We start from the raw sequence: 24,029 nt of genomic DNA, 5'->3' as shown, positions 1-24,029 counted from the left end.
GACATACACGACAGGACTGTCCTTTATTACGCGTTTCTGCAGCCTCAGGGAAAACAGTCTGTTGGTGTTGCCTGAAATACAATGGTAGTCATCCCATGGCAGATTCCAAAACAACTAAAAACAATAACAAAAAAAAATATATATATATACGTGTAATTTCACCGGATAATTTTGATGAAGAGGGCCGCCCCTCCAGCAGGTGCGTTGCTTACAGTTTTCGGAGCGGAGCTGCGGTACGAATCGAGTTTGCATCACACACACACACGACCTCCTTCCGTTGCTATGCGACCGGGGGAACAGTCGGCATGCATTCAAGGCACTCAGACATGCTCAAGACAATGGTGGTTATTTCCGCTGTCGAACGAGGTAGAAGCGAAGAGTTTCAGAGGGCATTAGAGAGTATTACAGAGAGCTCAATCCAACTTCATCCCACTGTTCCCTGCTTCAGTTTACAGAGGGGCGCTGGCGTTCCTTCAGCAGGAAGGAACACGCCCGACTGAAATCTTTCTTCGCAAGGAAGCTTAGGAATCCTGAAAGGTTCCATGGCCTAAAGCCTGGAGTCAATACTAAGAAGCAAGAGACAGAAGCAAAACAACATCATCAAAAAATCGCCGAGTATTTCATTACTCAGGTGCAGCTGCTAAGCGGATGCCATTTAAAGCAGGAGAAAGGTCAAATCAACCGGGAAAATCTGACCAGGAATAAGAAACGACAGCATATCTGCGCGACTCGCCAGCAGCGAACAAGAAGGTAGAAAAGTCAGTCGACTGGTCCGATGGCTTTGTGCCTTGAGCTCGTAACTTTGCCCGTGTGCTTTCTGCATAGCAACACAACCTGCTCCCAAAGGTAGAAAGAATGTTCATGATCTTATTACAAACGTTAGCCCACTACTCCATCACCACAGGGGTGCTGAAGGGGACCGACTGCTAGCATAAATGAGCTATTTGCATGGCATGCTCCCACCTCTCCTACGCCTAACACTGAGGTCTCAGAATTCTGAACAGAGAAAGCATTAAATGTCTTATTATAATGTGATGGATTTATATCTGCGCACCTCTCGCTCCCTTAGTGCCTTAGTGCCCAATGTGCAACAGTAATATAAGAATAATAGTAAGAAAAATAACATGGAGAAGAGATGGGGGACTCTAAGCCACAGCTCCTGCGGCAGTAAGACAAAATGAATTCAAAACCATAAGCGATATTAAAAGAAAACAAACAAAAAAAAAAAAAACAGCAACAGAAAAAGCTGCGTTCATACTTCCAGTAATTCGGTGAAGTTCAGTCTCCACATGGAGACTTCACATTATTGGTTGACGTTGCTGTTGTTACTTATCGTAGTGACATGCTGATGATGCTTCAGGAACCCCTACATGGAGGCAGGCTGTGGATCCAGCTGACCCCAGACCTGAGCCGCACACGGGGTCCTTCCAGCCGAACTCCAGCTCTGAGAAGCTTTAAGTTCATTCCTCTACACGAGTCATCGTACGTCGCTTTGGATCAAAGCGTCTGCTAAATAAATGTAATGTAATGAGTTGTGTAGCATGCTGTCTTCTGTGGAGTTTTCCCCCATGTACAGCGAAGCACACTGGCCTGGCAGAACAGCTACTCTGCTCCACAGTCTCCATAGAAACCCACAGGAAATGATTCTCCACACAAGGCCCCCAGCGCTGTAAGTGATAACGGAAATGGGGGGAGTAGGGGGGGAGGACGTAAAGTGCACGATTTAACAGCCGTTTCAGGTGAAAGAGAGGGATGATCCCTTCACCTGGAGTGTGCTCTCTGCACCGAGCGCGAGGAGCAGGGATGGACGAGAGGTAGCCAGAGGGTTTCTCCTCAACGCTCACAAAGCGCCAGATGTTACCTGAGGGCCGAAAAGGTCCGAAAGAACGAGGGGGGGGATTCACGGATTTACGGGGGGGGGGGGGGGGTGTCTGTACGGCTGCCCTCACGCGCTTCGAGCCGCGGTGCTGCAGGTAGTGACCCGCAGGTTCGCCGACGCGCAGGATCCGCGTTAGCCCATGGCCTGATGGGTAATGGCCGCCAGCGGGCTTTTTAGCCTCTGCTGCATTACTGAGCAGCACGGCACCCTAAAACAGCGCTGCAGTTCCGCACGGACGCTGTAGGGGGCGCACTGTCCGCATGTAACATTGAGCCGTACGGACCAATACGAGCTGGACGCGGGAGCCGTAGAATAATGCCCCGAGGCCAAGCGTTCTAGAACTCTCCGTCTCTCCATACAGCAACGACAATCCGCAAAGATTAGTACTATAAACCTTTCAAGATACACAACTCATGCCCGAGTAGGCCAATATATACTGTACTTACATAGATTATCTCGATTTTTATTATGCCTTTGTAAAATACACGGTCAGTATTTGTATAGGAAAAATACTGTACAAAAAACAACTTCTAGAATAGCTTCATATAAACATTAAATCTCTTTATAATCAATATATCTATGTACTGTATCTTTTGGTCTGTAGTAAACATTACTAAATCCATTGGGTTAACCACAGTATTGGACAACACCAGCCAACTTTTTACATCTTATACATTCATCTTACTGCCATCTGAGAATGCAAACACATAGCTAAAAATTAAAAGTTTCTCTTTACACACACACACACATATATATATATATATATATATATATATATATATATATATGTATATATATATAATATTTATTATTGAAATGCTATATAATCATGCTTAGGAAAAAAAAATGGTGACGAATTTACTGCTTCGCAAAACGACTGAAGCTGAAGATCTGTGTATTTTAAACAGAAATCATGCCGAAACATTTAACTTGTTAACAATAATTATAATTATAGTAATAATAAACAATTGAGTATTACCAAAAAAAAAAAAAGAAAAGAAAGTTAAAAGCAACCCGTAGATGCTGCAGACATCAGATAGATTAGACAGGAACACACAACGGCACCAGGTCTGATTGTGAATCACGCAAAAGTGCAGAGATTTAAACGGAGGGGGGGGGGGGGGGGGGGGCTGTGACCGTACAGCCAATTTAGTATTTAGAAAGTGCCCGGGGTAGCAGGGAGCAGGCCCAGAAGGGAAGGGAGGGGCGTGGGGGTGGATCTACGTCCACAGGACCGTGCCTGGGTGCAGGGCTGTACAGTAGTGTATTCTGGGATAGGATTATTGCTTCAGTCAGTCCAGGAAAAAAAAAAAAACACTGGTGTTGTATCTCAGAGTAATCCTATAGGCTGCACCAAGGCGAGGGTGTTACAGCACTAAGCACATGGGGGGGGGGGGGGGGGGGGGGGGGGGGGGGGGTTATGTCACAGCACTTTATAAAACGAGTGGAGAAAAGAGGGGAGGGCCAGCGATGACCGATAACTAAAAACACAACAACATCATCAAAAACATCATCAGAGGATCCACCAAACAAAAAAATAAAATAAAATAAAATAATGCTTTATAGGTCATTTGAGGGTTGGTGGTTGGGGGGGTAAAAAAAAAAAAGAAGAAAGGTTGCGTTTATGAAAAATGAGGTTGCACATAGTTATGTATTTCAGGGCGGCGTTTCCACGGCGATGGGAAGGGCAGGCGGCTCCCTGCTGGTCAGGAGGGTTGTGGGCGGGGCCATCAGTTCAGCAGCAGCACGGAATAAAACTGAGTGACAGGCGGGGGGAGGAGCTTAATTAACTGTTCTCAGTCCCGTTGAGGAGTATAAAAGGACGCAAGGGAGCCCAACACGGCTTCACCATCCAGTGAGGAAACACAGAGCAAGAAGTGAGGAGGCAGTGGGTGTGGCCAGAGGAAGAAGTGAGGAGGGGGAGCGAGGCAGTGGGTGTGGCCAGAGGGCTCCAGAAACTGGGGGGGCGTGGCACAGGGAAGGGGGGAGGGGTGCGATTTATGTGCTCCCACATATATGTATAAACATACACCACACATCTATAATACATTTATACATATATCTAGAAAGAGATAATGCCACGAAGATGAAGTCAGTGAGAACCTATGAGGAGGAAGGGGACTGGGGGCGTGGTTGAAAAGGGGGCAGGGCTAGGGTGCACTGTCCTTCAGACCGTGTGACAGGCTTGGGGGCAGAGCTTCTAACCCGTGTGACAGGCGTGGGGGCGGGGCTAGGGTGCACTGTCCTTCAGAGCGTGTGACAGGCGTGGGGGCGGGGCTAGGGTGCACTGTCCTTCAGACCGCATGACAGGCGTGGGGGCGGGGCTTCAGACGGTGTGACAGGCGTGGGGGCGGGGCTTCAGACGGTGTGACAGGCGTGGGGGCGGGGCTTCAGACGGTGTGACAGGCGTGGGGGCGGGGCTTCAGACGGGGTGACGGGCGGGGGCGGGGGGCGGGGGGCGGGGGGCGGGGCTCACAGCGGCCCGTGCCGGGCTTCGTACTTGGCCAGCACGTTTTTGCAGCGCCCCAGCTCCTTGCGCAGCTCGGCCACCTCCATGCGCAGCGCCGAGTTCTCCTTCTCCAGGAAGCCCGCCCGGATGGCGATCTGGTTCTCCTTCAGCCGCCGCGCGTCCCGCGACCGCTTCGCCGCCACGTTGTTCTTCCGGCGCCGTGCCCAGTACTTATCGTCCTGATCAAAATAAACAAACAAACAGAGAAATAAATTAGGAAAAAATTGAAGCTGCAGCTTTCATACATTTATTAGTCACTTTACGGCATGCGGTGTGCAGTGCTGTGCGCGTTCTGATGCAGAACTTGTTCCTCATCTGGGTGTTCACATTGATTGAGCTTGACTGGGCTACTCCAACCTCCACCAGCCAATCACAACTACAGGTGCTGGCTAATGCACGCATGGCTGGGGGCGGAGCTTTTTGGATTTTATAAAATCATGATGTGCACAATTTAGGTTTTCGTTTGTCAATCGACCCAAATGTGCACGGCTAACACGCACTCATTTCAGCCACGGATTTAGTGATGGAGTGTGACTGACATGTTGCCGTGGCGATCCTAAACCACCTCGGAGCAGCGGCTGTAGGGGGTAGGGGGTAGGGTTAGGGTTAGAGTTAGGGGTAGGGTTAGGGTTAGGGTTGGGGGTAGGGGTTAGAGTTAGGGGGTAGGGGTAAGGTTAGAGGGTAGGGGGTAGGGGGTAGGGGTAGGGTTAGAGGGTAGGGGGTAGGGGGGGTAGGGGTTAGGGGTTAGGGGGTAGGGGGTAAGGTTAGGGGTTAGGGGTTAGAGGGTAGGGGTTAGGGGTTAGGGGTTAGGGGGTAGGGGTTAGGGGGTAGGGGGTAGGGGGTTAGGGGGGTAGGGGTTAGGGTTAGGGGTAGGGGGTAGGGGGTAGGGTTAGGGGGTAGGGGTTAGGGGTTAGGGGGTAGGGGGTAGGGGGTAGGGCTCACCTTCAGGTCCTCGGGGATGAAGACCTTGCGGGCCTTCTTTATCATGGGCTGGGGCTTGAGCTCCTCGGCGGAGAACTTGCGCTTGCGCGGGTCGAACACCTCCTGGCCCGGGACGCTGGACAGCGCCAGGTCGGCCGGGTCCGGCTCGTACCCCACCGGAACCTGGATGGTCTCCGGGTCGATGGGGCTGGGGGTGTTGCGAGACGTGGGCAGGACTGGGGGGGGGGAGGGGAACGTGGGGTAGAGACAGAGAGACTCGTTTTAGTGACGGTCAGACGTGACGTCTCGATACGTTCACAATGTCACATGATCTGAAAGGGAAGGAGAGCGTTAATGTTTCTCGTGTGTCTGTTTAAAATGTCCTCCACCGCTGAAGGACCTCCATTTCCTGTCTCTTTCTCAGCTCCGTACGGACCGGTATTCGGCTGTGTCGCCTCAAAGATGTCTTCATTTCTGATTTACCACTCTCCAAATGAATGCAGCACATCATGAGCTCTGACTGTTATATAGTACAGGATTAAATTCTCTTGAGCTCCGCGTTATGTAAAAGCTGTACTGCATTTGACTCCACCACTAGGGGGCAGTCATGACACAAATACTGAGGACAAGGCAGCACCTCGTTTTCCCACCAGTTCCCTTATGCTGTGGCCACTTTATCCGTCACAGCGTTTCAGTTTCGGGCGAAAAGGGAAGTCAGGGCAACAGGAGCGGCAGCATCCATGTGAACGCAAATAATCGACTTAGGGAGTCAGCTTTACCCAGAATCCCTGATCCTCTGGCCCTCGGTCTGCAGGAGCGCACGGCGGACGGGTTTAACTCGCATTACGGCGGGACGGCGGGACAGGGGGACAGCGGGACGGCAGGACAGCAGGAGAGAGGGACAGCGGGAGAGTGGGACAGAGGGAGAGCGGGACAGAGGGACAGCGAGAGAACGAGAGAGCAGGACAGCGGGACAATAGGACGGCAGGAAGTGGGTGACAAGCAGCGGTCAGCTTCCTGCTTTTCCATTCTTTCCTCCAGACGAGGATCACTTCAGCGACTGAGCCACAGCGTGAAGCAGCCACAGGACCAGGCGAGCTCGACATGCAAGACCTTAAATCAACGGGGCGCTATAAAACTGGGACGATAAACATTAAACCCGCGTCAAAAGCAACGTTTTCGGGCCGACGTTTCAATTTACCCGAGCACCTCGTCTTCCTGCACTGAGTAGGAAAGAAGGCGATTTGCACCCAGCACAATGACAGCCATGTTTGGCCACCATCTTTTCCCTCTTCCAGGCCCAGCAGCTGCGTAATCTCCCGCTGACCTTACGTGTCACTCCCTCCTCACCTAAATATAGCCGGCGTCCCATCATGCCCGCGCTGAACCGCGCGCGCGTTCCACCCCTCCGCCGCGAAAGCCGATTACGGCCCGTCCATCGGCCGAACCGAAGAGCCGCCCTCCTCCTGTCTGCCGCGCTACGGACTCCATTACCCACGCTGCACTTCCGCCGAGACCTTGGACAGTCCATTTATGCTTCCATTCACAGCTTTTTGATTTAATTAAAAAATTTTTAAAAATGTTTTACTGTTAGCTGTGTAAATTCCTTATTTTAAGTTCAAAGATGGGTGGACACAAGAATAAAACGCTCTGGATAAGAGCGTCTGCCAAATGCCTGTAATGTACTGTAATGTAAAAACAAACTTTGGGCAGAATGAAGGCTGAAAATGAGGACCGTGGTATGCCCACAGTGTTACAGGCCGTAAGGCTGCAAAGATTTCACGCCCCACTTTCCAGGTTGACTCACCTTCCTGCACACCTGGGAAGGCGGCTGTGACACTCTCTCTGCACACACAACACGGCGACTATTTTCTGCCACCTTAATTTGGCATTCTGAGTGACAGAAAGCTGCTTACTGTGCGAACGAAAATAACACACCTACCGCGAGCACAAAGGTGTTCAAACCCCTAAAAATACACAGCTCTGCCTCGCGCATAGGGCTTAGCACTCCCAGCAGATGGCGGCGTTCGCGCTTCCAGATGAACCTAAGACAGAGACGGCGTCCAAACACGGCTGCAGACTTGGCGGTAAGCGAAGAGCTCAAAAAGCCGCTAGAAAGGGCACGAACTTCGCCCGCGCCCTCCCATTGGCTCGCTGCAGCGGTGCCCCGAGGGCCAATGGGGTGGGGAGCAGAGAGACGGGCGGGGCGGCCTGCTGTCCGACACGGCTTCAGGTTCGACCGCCTGCCCGAGCAGACACAGACCAGACCGCTGCAGAACCACAGACCAGACCGCTGCAGAACCACAGACCAGACCGCTGCAGAACCACAGACCAGACCGCTGCAGAACCACAGACCAGACCGCTGCAGAACGGAACCTGTGACGTGTGCTTCCTGTACCCGAATCACAGGTAACAGCTCATCCACGGTCCAGCTGGCCATCGGCGGGGCTGCTGTCAGTCTCTGGACTGTGGATGTTCACTAAGGAGGAAATCATTGCTCTATTCTCCAAAAAAATAACACCAAATGAAGCCCAGAAACGTACGTTTTCATAACCAAACTCAGATTCCATAACCATTTTCTTAAATAAGATTAGCGTGCTTTTTTTTCCATTCCTGGTTACAAACGTGCTCTGTTTCAAAGAAAGCACGCTCTTTCACAGCAGCAAATCCTGAACTGATCCTTCTGTTCCACGCCAGGGAAAAAGAAAAGGTTTGTTCAAAGCCGGCTTTGTGTTTCACGTGTACAACGGACAGCTTTCCTCGGATCACGATGCCTGGTAATGCAGTCTTGCCCACAATAAAAATAAAAATTATTATTATTATTTTTTAATTAAAAAAATATAACTGAGACGGTGGGTTTGAGCAACTCATTATGAAATAATTAGAGAAGAGAAAGTCGCTGCACTGAAGCAGCAGAAAAGGGGCCTGAAAACAGGGTGAGAAGCAAATGAAATGTCCGTGTGGAGAGGGACCAGGGAGGAGGCCACACTTAAGCCCTCTCCATTGTCTGGAGGGGGGGTCCAGCGCGGTCTTGCAGACAGGATTAACCATGGAAACACAAAGAGGGAAACGCCAAAAAAAAAAAAAAAACCCCCAAGAAAAAAAACGAGTGTTCCAGCAGAGGCTAAATTGTTCCAGAAGACGAGAACAGTAAACACAGCATGGACATGCCCCCACCCTCTCCCCTCCCTCCTTCCACCCACTCAGGAATGCAGCCCCCCCCCCCCAGCCCCCCCTCCACCGGTCGCTCGGGATGTCCGCAGAACAGAGGCCAGGAGTTCAGTCATGGGACCTCGCGATGGGGCCCCTCATCCCGGCTCCCGTGGAAACGCCGCCACACGTCTGAGCTCAAGACCAAACCGCCTCTCCCCATTACGCACTCCACCGCCTCAGGGTGTCCTGCTGCCGCCTCAGTATCGGCCAATAAGAGCTCAAATCAAACTCATTAGCATCAGTATGGGCCAATAAGAGCTCAAATCAAACTCATCGGCATCGGTATCGGATAATAAGAGCTCAAATCAAACTCATCAGTATGGGCCAATAAGAGCTCAAATCAAACTCATCGGCATTGGTATCGGATAATAAGAGCTCAAATCAAACTCATCAGTATCGGCCAATAAGAGCTCAAATCAAACTTATCGGTATCAGTATGGGCCAATGAGAGCTCAAATCAAACTCACCAGCATTGACCTTGCGTGGAAATTATAGCAATGACAACACAACAAACTCGTGCCAGAAAGGCGACACATCTGATGAGCCGTTGATAATGTAAATTAAGCGAAAAATGTCACGCTAAAAAAGTAGCCAAATCGCAGTCATGTGAACTTCTGTTCTTTATTGTTTTTTGGGGGAATTTTTACCAGCCAAACTCATGAGCAAATCTATAGAGACTCAACAGCTCTCCAGACTCATGTTTTCTGCCTGAATAATCATTACAATAATAATAATAAAGTAAGTGAGTCGAAATATTTAGCGATACAAATAACATTTGTTCCATTTTTCTTTCATTAAGTCACATCTGTGCTCATCTACTCTTTCCATGAATGTGGAGACTGGGCTGCGATTTGCAGAATGCAAACGGTCACGCAAATCAGCCGAACGTCGGCGTCCGCCAGCGCAGCCAGACTAATATCGGCCGCCGATATCCGCCCAGGAATTTTCATACCTCAAAAGCGAGCGTGCCGGAGCGGGGTACGGGGGCTTTCGGCCTGAAGACGGGACAGGGTGCGGGACCCTAATCTGCGGAGGGAAAGAGCCCTGGAAGCTCAGAGGGGAGGGGCTTCGTTCTGATGGGAGGCTTCAAAGGCCTGCCGCTACAGCGCACGCTAGCTCTGCAGCGAGCCGCAGCGAGACAACGCTTTTGCTTCTCAGAGGAGGAGACCCCGGCGTGACCCCAACGGCACCAAGGGCCCAACATGGCCGCAGGCGGAGCCCGACATGGCCGCAGGCAGGGCCCGACATGGCCGCAGGTAGAGCCCAACATGGCCGCAGGTAGAGCCCAACATGGCCGCAGGTAGAGCCCAACATGGCCGCAGACAGGGCCCAACATGGCCGCAGACAGGGCCCAACATGGCCGCAGACACGGCCCAACATGGCCGCAGGCGGAGCCCAACATGGCCTCCTCAATATCTTCCCAGTCAAAGGTAACCTGTAGCCACTAATGTCTGTCTACACACGAGTCCGCTTTAAAGCGAATGCACATCGTCAGTCCTGTGTCCTTTCGATCAGACTTGTGTACGAACTCCAGTGGGAAAACACTGAGGCCGTATGGCCTGCCAGATGCATATTCAGTCTGCAGCACAGGAGAGAGAATATTTGATTCAATGTTTATTGTATAGTGCAACCTGGAGAAACACAAAAAAAGACTGCTTCACTTCCTTTAACCTACTAATGAATCCGCCATTCTGTGCACAGTAAAATGTCCAGTATTCAACTCCAGAGTGGGACCAAATGCTATCTATTAAGACTTGAATTAACACTGTTAGAGTTAAATAACACTGGACATTTCACCGTGTGGAAAGGCCCCCAGGTCTGTGCGTCCACAGGCTCTACCGCTGCTCTACCGCTGCTCTGCGGCTGCTCTGCGGCTGCTCTACCGCTGCTCTACAGCTGCTCTACCGCTGCTCTGCGGCTGCTCTACCGCTGCTCTACGGCTGCTCTACCGCTGCTCTGCGGCTGCTCTACAGCTGCTCTGCGGCTGCTCTACCGCTGCTCTACAGCTGCTCTGCGGCTGCTCTGCGGCTGCTCTACAGCTGCTCTACCGCTGCTCTACGGCTGCTCTGCGGCTGCTCTACGGCTGCTCTACGGCTGCTCTGCGGCTGCTCTACCGCTGCTCTGCGGCTGCTCTGCGGCTGCTCTACAGCTGCTCTGCGGCTGCTCTACAGCTGCTCTACCGCTGCTCTACAGCTGCTCTGCGGCTGCTCTACGGCTGCTCTACGGCTGCTCTACGGCTGCTCTACAGCTGCTTTCCCGCTGCTCTACAGCTGCTCTGCGGCTAACAGACCCCCGGCCGTGGGCTCACTACGCTGTTCCGTCCCAGTGGTATCCAGGGAAACGAGAAGGGCCCTCGCAGCGACGCGACGCCGGACTGACCGCCCACGCCCGGCCCTCGCGCACGAACGCACCGCCCCACACCCTCCAAGCGCGCCTCACAAACCCGCCAAGCACGCCTCACAAACCTGCAGCGCACCCGCCAAGCGCGTCTCACACACCTGCAGCCACCCGCCAATGCTCAATTCAGTTTCGTTTTTGCCTATTTATATTTACAGTGAAACTGCGCGTTACTGTGCGCACGCCAAACGAAACGGGCTGCTGGCACACGAGGCTTGACTGTTTACGCTCATTACCGACCTGCAACTACTACGAAACGAGCGGGGGGGAGGGGGGGTGACTTTATAAAACACCGGGTGCATTTGACACTGGAACGGGTGACCGCTCCCATCCTGGCACAAACGCAGCCGCTGGGTCGGACCTCACCGGCGACATCTACAGGGAACTCATCTGCACAACGGAGCACGAGAAGGAAGACAAAATGCTTCCCCAACTCCACTTCACAGGAACAGTCTTAGCAGGGCTTCCGAAGCTACACCTAAACGCACTCAGCGTGCCGACTTTCAGGTATTAAATACAAGCACTTCCGCAAATTACTCATTTGCATTTGAATCCTTTGTTATTAGGCTTATAATTCTTCACAGCACTGACCAATCGGTATCCAAGTTCTCAGTTTTAATGAGCAGGTTTGTGCAGGGAATTTTGTTTGTGCAGTCTTCTACATACGATACAGAAGAAGCTGGGCCACCAGACCCCACGAACGCATGCTCGTGTCAACATCAGCTTCCGCAGTGCACTCTGGGTAATACATGGTTTTAGCAATATACCTGTAAACTGAGGTCACTGGTCTTCTTCCCCCTGCATCCCCCTGACGGTAAACTGAGCGTGCTCAGACAGAGCCGGGCCTCACATCCACAATTTAAGCAGGAAGCCGCTGTGCATTCGTGGATTTAAACTCGCAGGCCCTCTGAATGTTTATGTGCGATTTATACTGACCGTCTGACTGCTTAAATTCACTGCGAGCACGATCATAGTTACTGTCTCTGATACCACCTCAAAACACAACCCCCCCCCCCCCCCCAACATCCAGTGTCTAAGTCAGTATCGGGGACACATATAGGTTGAAGGTCTGTTTATCTGTTTCTAATTTGAGGAAGCAGGAGCAGGTGGATCAAAGTGTGTTTTTCTACGCATCTACGCAGTGTGAGCTTCTTCACTGCGTCGCACAGCGAGAGCCTGACGGCAGAGAGAGTGCGTTCTCCCACACCGAACGCAGTGCGTGCGCGGGGCGCGGTGTCGAAGGCCGTACACACAGCCGGTCATCACAGCAGCCCGACTGCTTTCAGAACAAGGACCGCTTCACCGGAACGGACAACTGATGTAAACGATAAATACGAGAAATCTCTCGACTTTAAAAAATATTTTTCTTAACAGTAGAAGCATACACACCCCCAGATTTGGGCAATGTAAATATGTTATTTGTAATAACAGATCTTATTTTTCTTTTTTGCCTGGTGCATTTATAAATTTGAGATGATTTATAAATTTGATTTCTTCCGCTCTACCAGAAATCACTCACTGACTGGCATCAGTAAATTGTACAGCAGCTTCCACCATAATTTCACTCTGTCGCAAACTTTCACAACCTAATGCCGGCTGGGCAGGTTGTAGAGCTGCGGTCTGCTGTCGTCAGTTTTTGCGGGTGTGTGTACAGCAGGATCAGTGGCTCGAGCTCAACTCCGCGCACACGTGACCGCAGCACAGCCCCTGCAATGTGACTCTTTGCGGGGAACGCGCTGTTAATCTGGCGCGCGCCGTTCTTAAAGTGCGCCGCACGCGACGCCCGCATGTGTCAGTCACATGGACCAACACGCTGCAGGGAGGCGACTACTTTCCGTTTTCACGTGAGAGGCAATGTGCGCCGCCGCGGCCAGCAGGTTGAAACAAACCCAAACAAAAAAAAAACTCATTGATGGCGCGAAGTTAACAATGCGATCGAAAATCTCCTACAGGTCAGGGCGCTGTATCATTAGCAACCTGTCAAACCACAATAATGAAATCTGACATTTCAAGCGGTTTAAATTCGCGATGTCGGTTACAAGGCGGTTTCGCTTCCCATGCTCAAGATATCGCGTTTAGATCTCGCATATAAATAACAATACCACTTTCGCCCGTTAATCCGTTAATTGATCATTTCTTTCTGCATGATAGTGCAAAGCACGATTTTAAAATAACCGGCCATCGCCTAACCTTACCATTTACACAATGGCCATTAAGTGTACTTCAAAACAGCTTCGGACTGTTGCTGCTGCAAATTCCTAAATCATACACAAAAGGGCCATTTTCTAACATTAGAATTATTGTGTACGTACTACCGTTTTTTAAAATGGCATTGTAAAGAGATGAAATACATGTTCAATTAAGTGACGCACGATGTTCTTCACACGGTTATCAATAAATAAACGAATCACTTGAGTTTAATATACTGAATAGTTCTTAAATGTAAGACATTTAGAAAATATACATATCCTTATGGAAACCCCCACCAATAGTGAATTCCAGGAGGATTTATAGCCAGTGGTGACTTTTTGTTCTGGAGATAAGGCAACAGGTTAGTAGCTACCGCACTCTCCACTGCCCGTTCTCTTCCTTTGCCATTTAAGTTTACCAGCCAATCAGGGCAGAGCTTGCGCACGGGCGGAACACACCACACCTGCGCGTTCTCAGGGCTAAACTACCCCCCTAATGAGCAGGTGGGCAGATCACGCAGATGTCATTTTACCAGCAGAGACCAATTTCTGTTCTACAGCTTTAACCACAATAAGGCTTTTTAAACCACCCTGTTCGGTTCAGACGACGATTATTAACGGGGTCACATTAGCATGCTTGCCTTGCGACTGTCGGAATTATCCTTTGACCCTAATAAAATGTGTGTGAACAGAGTGTTCTGGAACTGTTAAGCCCACCCTCAGTGATTACAAACAGTAAGCTTAGAGTACAGTGCACATTATAGCATTTAGACAATGTTTGATAGAGATACGCTAGGAGCTGTACTGGTTAATATCGGATGGCTTGCTCCACTGTAATGCAGGGTCGGCACAGAACTGTAACACACAAAAACAGCCAAATTCTGTTCCCTCCGTGGCTTTGGTGGGGGTTTATGACTACATTTTGACTGGCTAACTTTATAAATACATATTTTATTTTTCGTACATTAACACGTAACATGGCAACATCATTCGAAGTTCGGATGCATCAGAAACCGAACCTCATTCGCATAACATTGTCCACGAGTACAGCGTCATATGCCGTTGAGACACGGGCTGACTGGCATGTGTTCGCATCCCAGTATCCTTTCCTTTTGTTCCAAGACTAGTTTTTCAGGTGAGGGGAATGTATCGCTCAATTTCAGCATTGAGCAGTAAATCTTGTCAAGGGTACACTCATTTCAGGAAGACATTTTGCTTGAAGCAAAAACAGACCGTTTCCAGACCCAAATTTCTCAGAGCCTTCACTGCAGAGCGACTCCTTCAGAAAACACGCCAGCACGCACACAGGATCCTGCAAATGATCAAACTATTCGTGTTCCACGGACCATTTTATAAATAAATTCCAGAATGGTGTTCATTAGTGAGCAACGGGTGCTGATTGCTTTATCTCCCCAGATGAAGACCGCTTTTGCACACAGACCAGCCAAATTAACAAAGCTGACCAAAACGAGCTCCAGGATGCTCATAACCACGCAACGCCATTAGTCAGCTAATGCTAAAGTTAAAATTTTTCAGTTAATCACTGGCTAAATAATAGTTTTAACCAGTGAAAAATCGTCTGATGGAATATATTAAAAGCTGAACGGCGTACTGTAAATTCAGAGCAATATGGAGCACTATTCTGCTGATCCCAGACAGACAAAAAGCCCTGTCTCATGGTGTGTGTGTGTGTGTGTGTGTGTGTGTGTGTGTGTGTGTGTGAAACTGGTGCATTTATATCAATTTTCACATCTTTCTTTTACACATTTACACCTTTGAGCTGAATCCTGCTGAGACCGCTCAGAAGGGATCTATTCGTGTATTAGGGAGCGAATCCTCTTGGTACCAGCAGCAAATTCTGTTCTTTTAATATTTCTGAATTTCAGACAATTGCATGTACTTTTAGACAATGCACGTAATTTACTTAAGACTACCTGTGCAGCGATTTGCTTTGCAGTGTCCTACTCTATCACCATGACACAGCCAAACCCCCCAGGACACACACACACCTGTGAACTGCCCTGTGCTATGCCTCCCCCCCCCCCACTCCCCACTCCCCACCATCTGGATGCTGGTACCTGCTCTGGCCTCCACTCTTAGTGCTTCCGTTACCTCTACCGCTCACCCCCCCCCCCAAAGAAATGTCTAGTTCCTGGGGGGATGTGCAGGTGTAACCCTGTGTGTCAGTGAATCGGAATCCACTGAAACTGGGGGGGGGGGGATTTGCTGCGGCAGTGGGGTGCTGCTGAAGAGCAGCGGTGTAGGCGGGCGGGCGTGGGGGTCTCGTTACCTGGTCTACTGGGGCTCTGGAGGCAGCTCTGATTGGCCACGGCCGTGTGAACAGAGGTGGTGGGGCGGCTGCTGAGGTCGACCACGCTGGGCGTGGGCGGCGGGGGCGGGGGGGCCTGTGGCTGGCTCTGCTCGTGCTGCGTGGGGTTGGAGGGGATGCCGTTTTCCGACAGGAACTCCTCCAGGTCCATGTACTCCAGCTGAAAGGTGTCTCCATCGTAGGGCAGGGTCTTGTCCCACAGCGTGGGGCCCAGAAAGGCGGACTGTGGAGCGTTGGGTCCACTGACGTCCTCATCCAGCTTCTTCTCCTTCTCTTTCCCAAACCCTAGAAAAATCACACTATTCAGTTACCACACACACACACACACCATACTCCCAGGCGCACACACACTGGTCTTCCATGCAATACTTTGAAACCAAAAATTACACAAATTAAAAAATTAAACAGCAGAACTCTCAATCCCACATGGCATGCTGCTATTGGACTTTTGAGTCAAATTCTAAACTTTAACGTCGTACAATCACTGGAGACATTTGTCTTTGGGACTGATTCAAACTAAAAATAAAAAAAATAGAAAGGGAAGAAAGCTCGCACGCCCATGCGCTGGAATGTACGCACGGGAGGAAATAGCTCGCGAAGGAACTCTGCTGGCACGCGATCTTTAAACTTACATCGAGAACTTGAAAGCTTGAGAAAGAATAATCTTTCCACGGAGCCTGGTGATGTTTTTCTCTCCAAATATTGATGCATCGTGCATATTGTAATTCAGTATTGGAAACTGAAACAGCTACCATCCAGGGTACAAAATCATTTAATCTGACCTGGTAATTACATTTTAATAATACGACTGCATCATGAGCAGGTAGCTATGATAGCTACCAATCAAAGTAATTTACATTACATTTAACTAGGGAAAACCAATATACAAGCCAGCAATATTTCTCCACTTCACGGAGGCGCGTCTCCGTAGCTCTAAAATTAACATTTCATGCAGACAGCTAGTAATAGTAATTTAACTAAACAGTTCGACATAAAAGACTTGCTTCATTAATTGAAGTCATATTTAACAAGCTAGTTGGCGTCGACAAGGTAGAGTAGTAACATTTCATTGCAGAAATTCTCGACTGTAAACACCAATAACAAATTATGACACACGCCTGTTTCTATGAAAATCAATTTGATTAATTGACGCATCTGCTATATAGCTTGGGTAGCTTGCATTCTTTGATTTGCTATCAAAAGCCAGTAATAAATCCACCACATTCAGTGCAGTTAGCCTTCTAAACTGAAACAACCACAACAGCTAGCTTTCTCGCTAGCGAATTACACCATATACCGTACACACGGCTTGCAGTTGCTAGCTAGTTACCGCGCCAGCTATAGCCGAAAAGATCCGACCGTGGAAAATGACAGATGAGTTGTCAGCTAGCTACCTACTGTAGTGAAACCACAGACACCGTAGCAAGCATATACGCTATAAATTGCAAGCACATCGACAGTTTTTATGCATGTAATAAAATTATTATTTGAGTTGACCAGCTTAGTAATATGTACCTTCGTCATGGTGAAACGGTAGTTTCAAAGGATTTTCCAACAGAGATTTCAGCACACCATGAGTTGGAGGTAGGAAAGTTGAGTTTATGGGGAGAGGTCTTGCCATTTTCTCCAGGGATCGCGGAACAAAATTAAAACACTTTTTTTTTCAAAAGATAATGAAAATAAAAAAATTGCAAATAAATAAATCCTCAAGGTAAACTGCCGCGGTCCCGGTCTGCTTCCGCGAGATTGATTAGCTAGCTACCCCAGGAAAAACACGGCTGCGATGGGGTTCGGAGTTATTGCAGACCGCAACTGATCGTGGCTACTTTGCTAGTCTGAAATGGCTTGCAATTCCATGTGCGGGCACTGACATCAGTGACGTCAAACCTCTTGGCAAAGCTCCTGAGTACTGAATGTACGAATGAGATGGGAGGAGACAGTCTGAGCGGCCTGTGAATTTTATAAGTTGTTGCACTTTGTCGCCGCTCTGAACTTTTGTATGTTTATCTTTTGCGTATCAACAACACCTATACAAAACACATTCCGTCTGGTTGTAGCTGACTAACCAGGAGGCAGTTTTCTTGCCCGTATTAACTTCACCATCAAAACATGAGATCCTTGTATTCGTTTGGACGCGGGCTACATTAACAGCTTTTAACAGAGATATGAGTTCTGCAACACACTTTGGTTAGGTGCCTGACAAGAACAATTCGATTTTGTTGATGTGGAGGCAAAAAAAATAATTTATTAATTAATTTAAATATATATATATATTAATAATTATTACATTTGCTTTTTAATATTTTTTTTACATGTTTCTACGCCCGTCCACACAAACTACATTACTAATTCTGCCACTAAACACAAGACGCACCAGGAGCGAGCTCCCGTCACGCGTTGCCTGCATGGATACAGTGCACAAGGCCGGCGGAATGGCTGGTCACGTGAGGGGCCGAGTTGACCTACTTTTATCCAATGGCAGAAGCAAAGCTAAATGCTGGCGTGACTGGTCAGGGGCCGTGTCACATTGAACTTCATGTGTTCGCGTAGCGAAGAAAAACAACCGTCCTCCTTTCAGCAGCAAAAAATCTACTTGTCACTGTTCTAGTGACCTCTGCAAAATGCTGTGTAAAAGTAGGTGCATTTAATTGTCCGTTTCTTTCTTGCAGGGGGTTTCGATTTTTACCATGATTAACTTGATGGTTTTGCATATACATTTTGTCCACACAGAGCTACCACTGAAACATTCCCTCACGATAATATTAATCACTCAGCGTTCATGCAGCTTGTAGCTACACCACTAAGTTGAAATATGTGGTTAATATTCAGTAAGCTATATGGAAGACAGTATTTTTAAACGTTATAGAAGCGAAATGAGAACTATAGTAGATTTTTTGTTCAGATCCGGCAACAGTGGTTGCCAAAGCAAAACGGTATTGTTGTGACGACCGAAACTAGGACACTCCTCCCCAAATGGGTTGTGATCCCGAGCCGACTACGGGATGAATGAACGCAGGATGAATTGGACAAACAGGAATTATGGGTAAAAAGTATATTTCACACTGACCACAGCAAAGAACCCATTCACGAAAACACGCGAAGAAATGGAATGGGCTGAAATCATTTTTCCTCTAACCACAGACTCTCTTTTAACAATAGACTTTGAGTTGACAAACTGTATACAGCCTACTGAATAACTTAACCTAGTCGTATCACCTCTTCTTCTTAGTTATATAAGTTTAAATTACTTTGACGTCAACCAGCTCTGACATACAACAGCAATGTAACTAAAAAAAATGATTTTAATATCCGAAGAGATAGACGAATTGCATTGATAATCTATAACCCTAGACATTACCAAATCGCTGCTTTGTATCTTAGGTTTGACCCCTTAAGATCTGTGATCAGCTCTGTGCAAAATAAATAAGCATGAAGGCAATCAGTGTCTTCACTTTGAAATAATTGCTTAAACCTCCACAAAAAAAAAAAAAAAACATCTTCTGCAACCAAATTCAGACATGGCCAGCATTGCCGGTGTGAGAGTTTCTGAAGGTGTTTTCTTTCACATACATATCTTTCAGCGTTTTTCTCAGGACAACTATTTGTAGAATGTGCCCAGTAAAATCAAATGGGATGTAGCCTGCCGGGTACTGTAGTCTTCCTACAGTAATAACCTGGAGCATTCCTGCATGAACTAACATACAAATCCATAAGATTGAGCTTCTGTAGTTTTGCACCTTTTCCACCTCTCTCAGTGTACGATCATTATTTTCTGATGCTATAGGCTATATATGAGTTGCTGTTGGTTTTCTTTGTGAATATTATTGCCGGACTCAAATCAACTTGGAATGGTACAATGTAGAATAGGGGAGGAGCCTGGATCTAGTGCACATAGAATTGGGAAGGGGCCTGGATCTATTGTGTACATAATTCAGTTTGACTAATTTTCATTTCTTTGGAGTTTGATGCGTTCAGGGCAGAAAATGCAGCTTTCAGCTGTGACATAAATGTCATTCACCCAAATTAAACAAAATAACAGCTTGGCCAGGAGAGTAGCAAATTTGGGTCAAAAAACTGGAGTAAAGTTGCAGGTTTTGGCCCGTAGGTATGAGTGTGCGAGTGAACGGTGTGTGTGCCCTGCAATAGATTGGCGACGCATCCAGGGTGTATTCCTACCTCTCGCCCAATGCACGCTGGGATAGGCTCCAGCGCCCCCCGCGATCCTGCTCAGGATAAGCAGCTATAGATATTGGATGGATGGAACTTGTGCTTACACCAAAAGACTCCAATCATATTGAATGTGTAAGAAAAATGATGATGGCTGCGAACTGCCTTGCTATATATTTGTCTTGTCCTGCAGTTTGCCTTTACATTTCAGAAGGTTCCTCCTGCAGCCTGAATAGAGGTACGTGCTAAACTGATAAATGGTAACCATTCAATAAGTATGCAAGTAATGGTTTGTTTTGCTATCAGCTGCAACCTGAAAAACCAGCAGAGATACTCAGGCGTCCCTTTTCTGGAATAAAGAACAGGGTGTGAAAAACTTTAGCTTTCACGGTGGATTAGCCAAAGTAATGGGTAATAGCTTTGAGGGTTTTAAGAATGACGTATGTATGTACGTATGCTATAGTGCTGGTTCTCACGTAAGCTCAGCTATTTTGCACTCTTTCTCTCTCTCTCATACGCACACACACACACACAGACACACACATGCGCGCACACACACACACAGGCACTCTCACAATCACAGAAGAGCCATGTTTTCAATGGGCGTCTCGCATTGGTACCGCTTCTCACTCCTACAGTCACATCCTGTTTCTTTGTGATTAAGTGACTAAACGAAGGTCATAATGCACACAAATGCACGACTGAATCGGTTTGATTCTCGACGTCCAGCTTCAGCAGAATCGCTTTGTGGCGGCATGATTCATTTTAGCTCACGCATTTAAAAGTTCGCTGTGATTGCCGGCCGTTTCCGTGTTAAAGTTTTCTGCATCAAAAATGAAATGTTTCACAGGATGAGGAGGAGACGCCACTCTTCCCAATGGACCCTTCTGTGATGTCAGTGCGCTGTCTCCCTCTTCACCAAGTGAACGCACGCGACTGCTGTGAGAGTCATCGTTCAACCTGAGCTGTATTTATGATTGACATGGCGTAGATGCAGAATTTCTTTCAACTGCATTCATACGGCTTTGAATGGACCACGTTTTTAAATGTTAAGATGTCAAATACACATAAAAACCTTAATACGTGACATTTTAATCCGTTAAATTAGCTTAACTGCAGTCGTATGTTATAACTAATAATGAATAACTGAAGTAGAGCATCAATATGATGTCAATCATGGTTTTACATTTTTTTATAATCTGCATTATCTTTCTATATGACAAGACTAGTACCAAAGAATGAATGTATTGTTTCTGTGGAAATATTTTTTATAGGTTACCTGCGGACCATTTGTTTCAGTCGACTCTCATGTGTGAGTATAAAATCCAGAGGTTTTCTTCAGCTAGTTTAAGAGAGGCGATGGTGCTTCAGATTCAACATTGTGCTTTGAAGAGGACCCAGGCCTGGATGTTAGTGAGCCACTTCGGTACTTCCTGTGGACGGTACTTCCTGTTGGGAATGCTGCAGATGAGACGGGAAGCTCTTGGGTGCGTGAAACACTCAGTGTGCCCACAACTGTACTCAGCCTGAAAGAGGAGAGGATCAGATGACTTATCTAAATATACCACCCGAGACCTCTCCTCCTCCTCCTCCTCCTCTTCCTCCTCTCTGAGTGAACAACAGTCCACCTCTGGCATGAGCCCAAATGCACAGAAGCTCTCATTTTATTTTTCATGTTCTGTCTCTTTCCGAGGCCTAAGTCTTACATGCAGGATGATTCAACCAAATTCCAGGGGTCATGTTCTCTCTCGAAAGAACAAGGAAGCTTCTTCTTCTTCTTCTGCATCTTCTATTTCAATATTTTGCCTGCAAAGCGCTGCGTGTTCTGAGCAGAGAATTTTTCCATCAAAAGAACATTTTCGTTTGGCATGCCTGCAGATCTGAAACGCCTCCTGGATTTATTGGACCAAACAATGTCGCTGCCTGGAATGGAGTCCACTGGTATAAAGAGTGTTTTCTGAAACACCCAGAGCACCGATATGTGTGGCTGTGTTTGAGATAAATCTAAGGGGGCGAGATGTCCCTCAAAGGCATGTAGCGTCTCATAAGCCTGATTTAGACAGCCTTGACCATTATGGCTGAAACGATTGCTTAAATAGAATATTGACCTTGTGTTTTATTGCAGCTCAAGTGAAGAAACTGTAAATATAAATATGTCACACACAAAATTACCACTAGTGCTAGGTACAGAGGGACAACATAGGATTTCATTGCTCACAGAAACTAATTTTAAGGTGGAAACATTTCAGCAACCAGCTCTCTCTGTCAGTTTTTCCTTTTGGTGAAAGTGTCATCACTTATGTCTTTTTTTTTGAGTCAGTAGTTGACTGCAAGGTGGGTTTTAGTGTGGATATTTATAGGGGAATCACAGTGAGTGCAGTATACTCAGGTAAAAACCAGATCCAACAGGAAGTGATCAGCCCGGATTACAGAAGCATGCAGGCCAGCACTGCCCATCAGGAAATCAGACTTCTCTGACAGAAGGAAGAAACGTGGAGGATCATGGGTAAAAAATCAACACAGCTCTAATCAATAAAAACATAATCAGCCATTTTTCTTGCAGTTACCAAGTAATACACACACACACAAAAATGTACAAAACTGTGTATTGAATATTTTTGGTTCTTAAATCAAAGACACTTTACTGTAGAAAAAAAAGCTAGAATACTCAAAATTTCAAGGCAAGGCAACTTTTTCAGAAAACAAATCTAAGTTGTCTTGATATTTTGAGTTTCATAGACGCTTTGCCATCTAAAAAAATAACCCTGGTTTTGTTTTCTCATGTGGATCTATAAATACTGAGGCCTACTAGGATTAGAAATTGAGCAGAGGACTATGGGAACTAGAATTGCTCTTAACTCTGTTCAGCAAACAGGACTCAGACATTTTTAGCGGAGATCTAATGTGTATGAGCTGGATACCCTATTGGATTATGCTGTAGTCGCCCCACGAATAGCAGGCTTGACAGACAAATATAACCCCTAGATCTAAATGTGGAGCTGGACTCCAGTAAAACTCCAGTCAAAACACCCCTGGCGCCTGTACAGAACACACAGAACACGGACAGAGAGAGACCGCCTGCAGCACAGTTCTGCATTGAAGTTTGCCAAGAGCTACAGGCTGCGTTAATGCTCGTGGCCACGTAAAGCAACAGGTTGCGGATGCTCAGCGGATGGCAAGAATACAGCGGCCATCTTGGGCGCAACTGTGGGTCCCCGTCGCTGCGGTCGGCTAGCGACCGGACAGTCACTGTCCGGACAGTCACAAGGCAGCCGAGATTGCGATCAGCGGTTAGGAGAAGGCGAAATACTGTAGATGATTCGTGACCGTGCCCTTAGCTGACTGCTGCAGGAAAATCCGCTTCACTGCAACTCAAAGAAGGTACAATAAGCATTCTAAACCAAGTGGAAAGCGCGAGTTTCTCTGTATAATAACATGAGCCGCTGCGGAGTCAATTACGGGGAAAAAGCTAAGAATTACTTCTGCCCGTGAGAACCAGGGATCGCTCACGGCAACACGCGCATGCGTCCGTAGAGCAGGTGTACGCGCGCCGCCGCTCACCGGCAGCTTTCAGTTGACTGAACGCGCAGGAGGCAGAAGCTACGTGAAGCTCTTCCGCGGTTGTGCAAGACGCTTTTCTCCAGCGAGATGATTGCGCCCACCCGGGCAAACATATCCCGGAGGATGAAGGGCAACACAATGTTATGTTTTATTTACGTGTTTGTTGTCATTTTCCTTTCTGCAAATTACTTCCCAGCGGCGCCTGTACATTGTGAGGAGCACGGTGATGTTGTTTGGGTTCCTGTCATTTCAAAAATGAAAAATGAAACGGAGCACAAAGCTGTTTACATAGCCGTCACTCGTGGAGTTTGACGCTTTATATATATAGCCGTCCAGTTACAGCACAGATTTCGGTTGTCACGCACACAGATATAACATGGTAACAGAACTGAAAGTACAAAAGTGATTAATCAATCGTGAATATTGCACTCCTGGCTTTAATCTAAAAAAGAACGTAAAAAAAAAAACAGTAATACGTTTAGTGTGTGTAACTGGAGCTCACACGTTCATCACTGCAACGCAACAGAATTAGGGCCACGTTCTGATAGCCAGGGTGAATCAGTCCAACTTCATTAAGGTAGCGTGATCTTAAAACTTTAGAAAGACTATTCTGCTGTTCTTAAATGCGTCCAATGGACATCTGGACCTCTTCCTATAACCTTATCTTAAAATGAGAAATCCATATTTATGATACCATTTTTAACATTGGAAGTTAAAGCTCTATAGTTGCCAGGGTCAATGTGGTTAATTTTCTTTTATAGTGGTCTTATTATACAGTCTTGTTTCCAGTCATCATAGGTAGTTATAAAATTGCATAAAAAATACTTGCATATCATTTCTATATGCCTCTTTATGTGAAAATCT

General features: G+C 47.5%; 1 protein-coding gene and 1 long non-coding RNA gene across 3 annotated transcripts; one reads left to right on the top strand and one right to left on the bottom strand.

The window, feature by feature from the left end:
• Positions 1–4,328: 4,328 nt before the first annotated feature.
• hlfa (HLF transcription factor, PAR bZIP family member a) lies at positions 4,329–17,313 on the bottom strand. Its single transcript, XM_035397171.1, has 4 exons — positions 16,953–17,313; positions 15,399–15,722; positions 5,331–5,545; positions 4,329–4,567 (listed from the first exon to the last, which is right to left on the bottom strand). The coding sequence occupies exons 1-4, from the start codon at positions 17,056–17,058 to the stop codon at positions 4,352–4,354; spliced, it is 861 nt and encodes a 286-aa protein (XP_035253062.1). The 5' UTR covers positions 17,059–17,313; the 3' UTR covers positions 4,329–4,351.
• A 600-nt stretch (positions 17,314–17,913) lies between these two features.
• On the top strand, positions 17,914–21,582 carry LOC118216056. 2 transcript variants are annotated; one of them, XR_004762961.1, is made up of 3 exons: positions 17,918–18,071; positions 19,798–19,842; positions 20,455–21,582. It is a non-coding gene; the product is annotated as an uncharacterized LOC118216056 (long non-coding RNA). The 2 variants fall into 2 exon arrangements; XR_004762960.1 differs by having other exon boundaries at positions 17,914–19,842.
• Positions 21,583–24,029: the final 2,447 nt, after the last annotated feature.

Source organism: Anguilla anguilla, chromosome 17 (assembly GCF_013347855.1).
Source record: "Anguilla anguilla isolate fAngAng1 chromosome 17, fAngAng1.pri, whole genome shotgun sequence".
Taxonomy (NCBI): domain Eukaryota; kingdom Metazoa; phylum Chordata; class Actinopteri; order Anguilliformes; family Anguillidae; genus Anguilla; species Anguilla anguilla.
This window is presented reverse-complemented; position numbering and strand designations above follow the sequence as displayed.

Bases quoted from the DNA above. Each gene is read 5' to 3' on its own strand.
- hlfa (XM_035397171.1), bottom strand. From the start codon at position 17,058: ATGGCAAGACCTCTCCCCATAAACTCAACTTTCCTACCTCCAACTCAT. The intron at 15,723-16,952 runs GTACATATTACT...TGATTTTTCTAG, and splicing joins ACCGTTTCACCATGACGAAG to GGTTTGGGAAAGAGAAGGAG. The intron at 4,568-5,330 runs GTGAGCCCTACC...TATTTTGATCAG, and splicing joins TCATCCCCGAGGACCTGAAG to GACGATAAGTACTGGGCACG.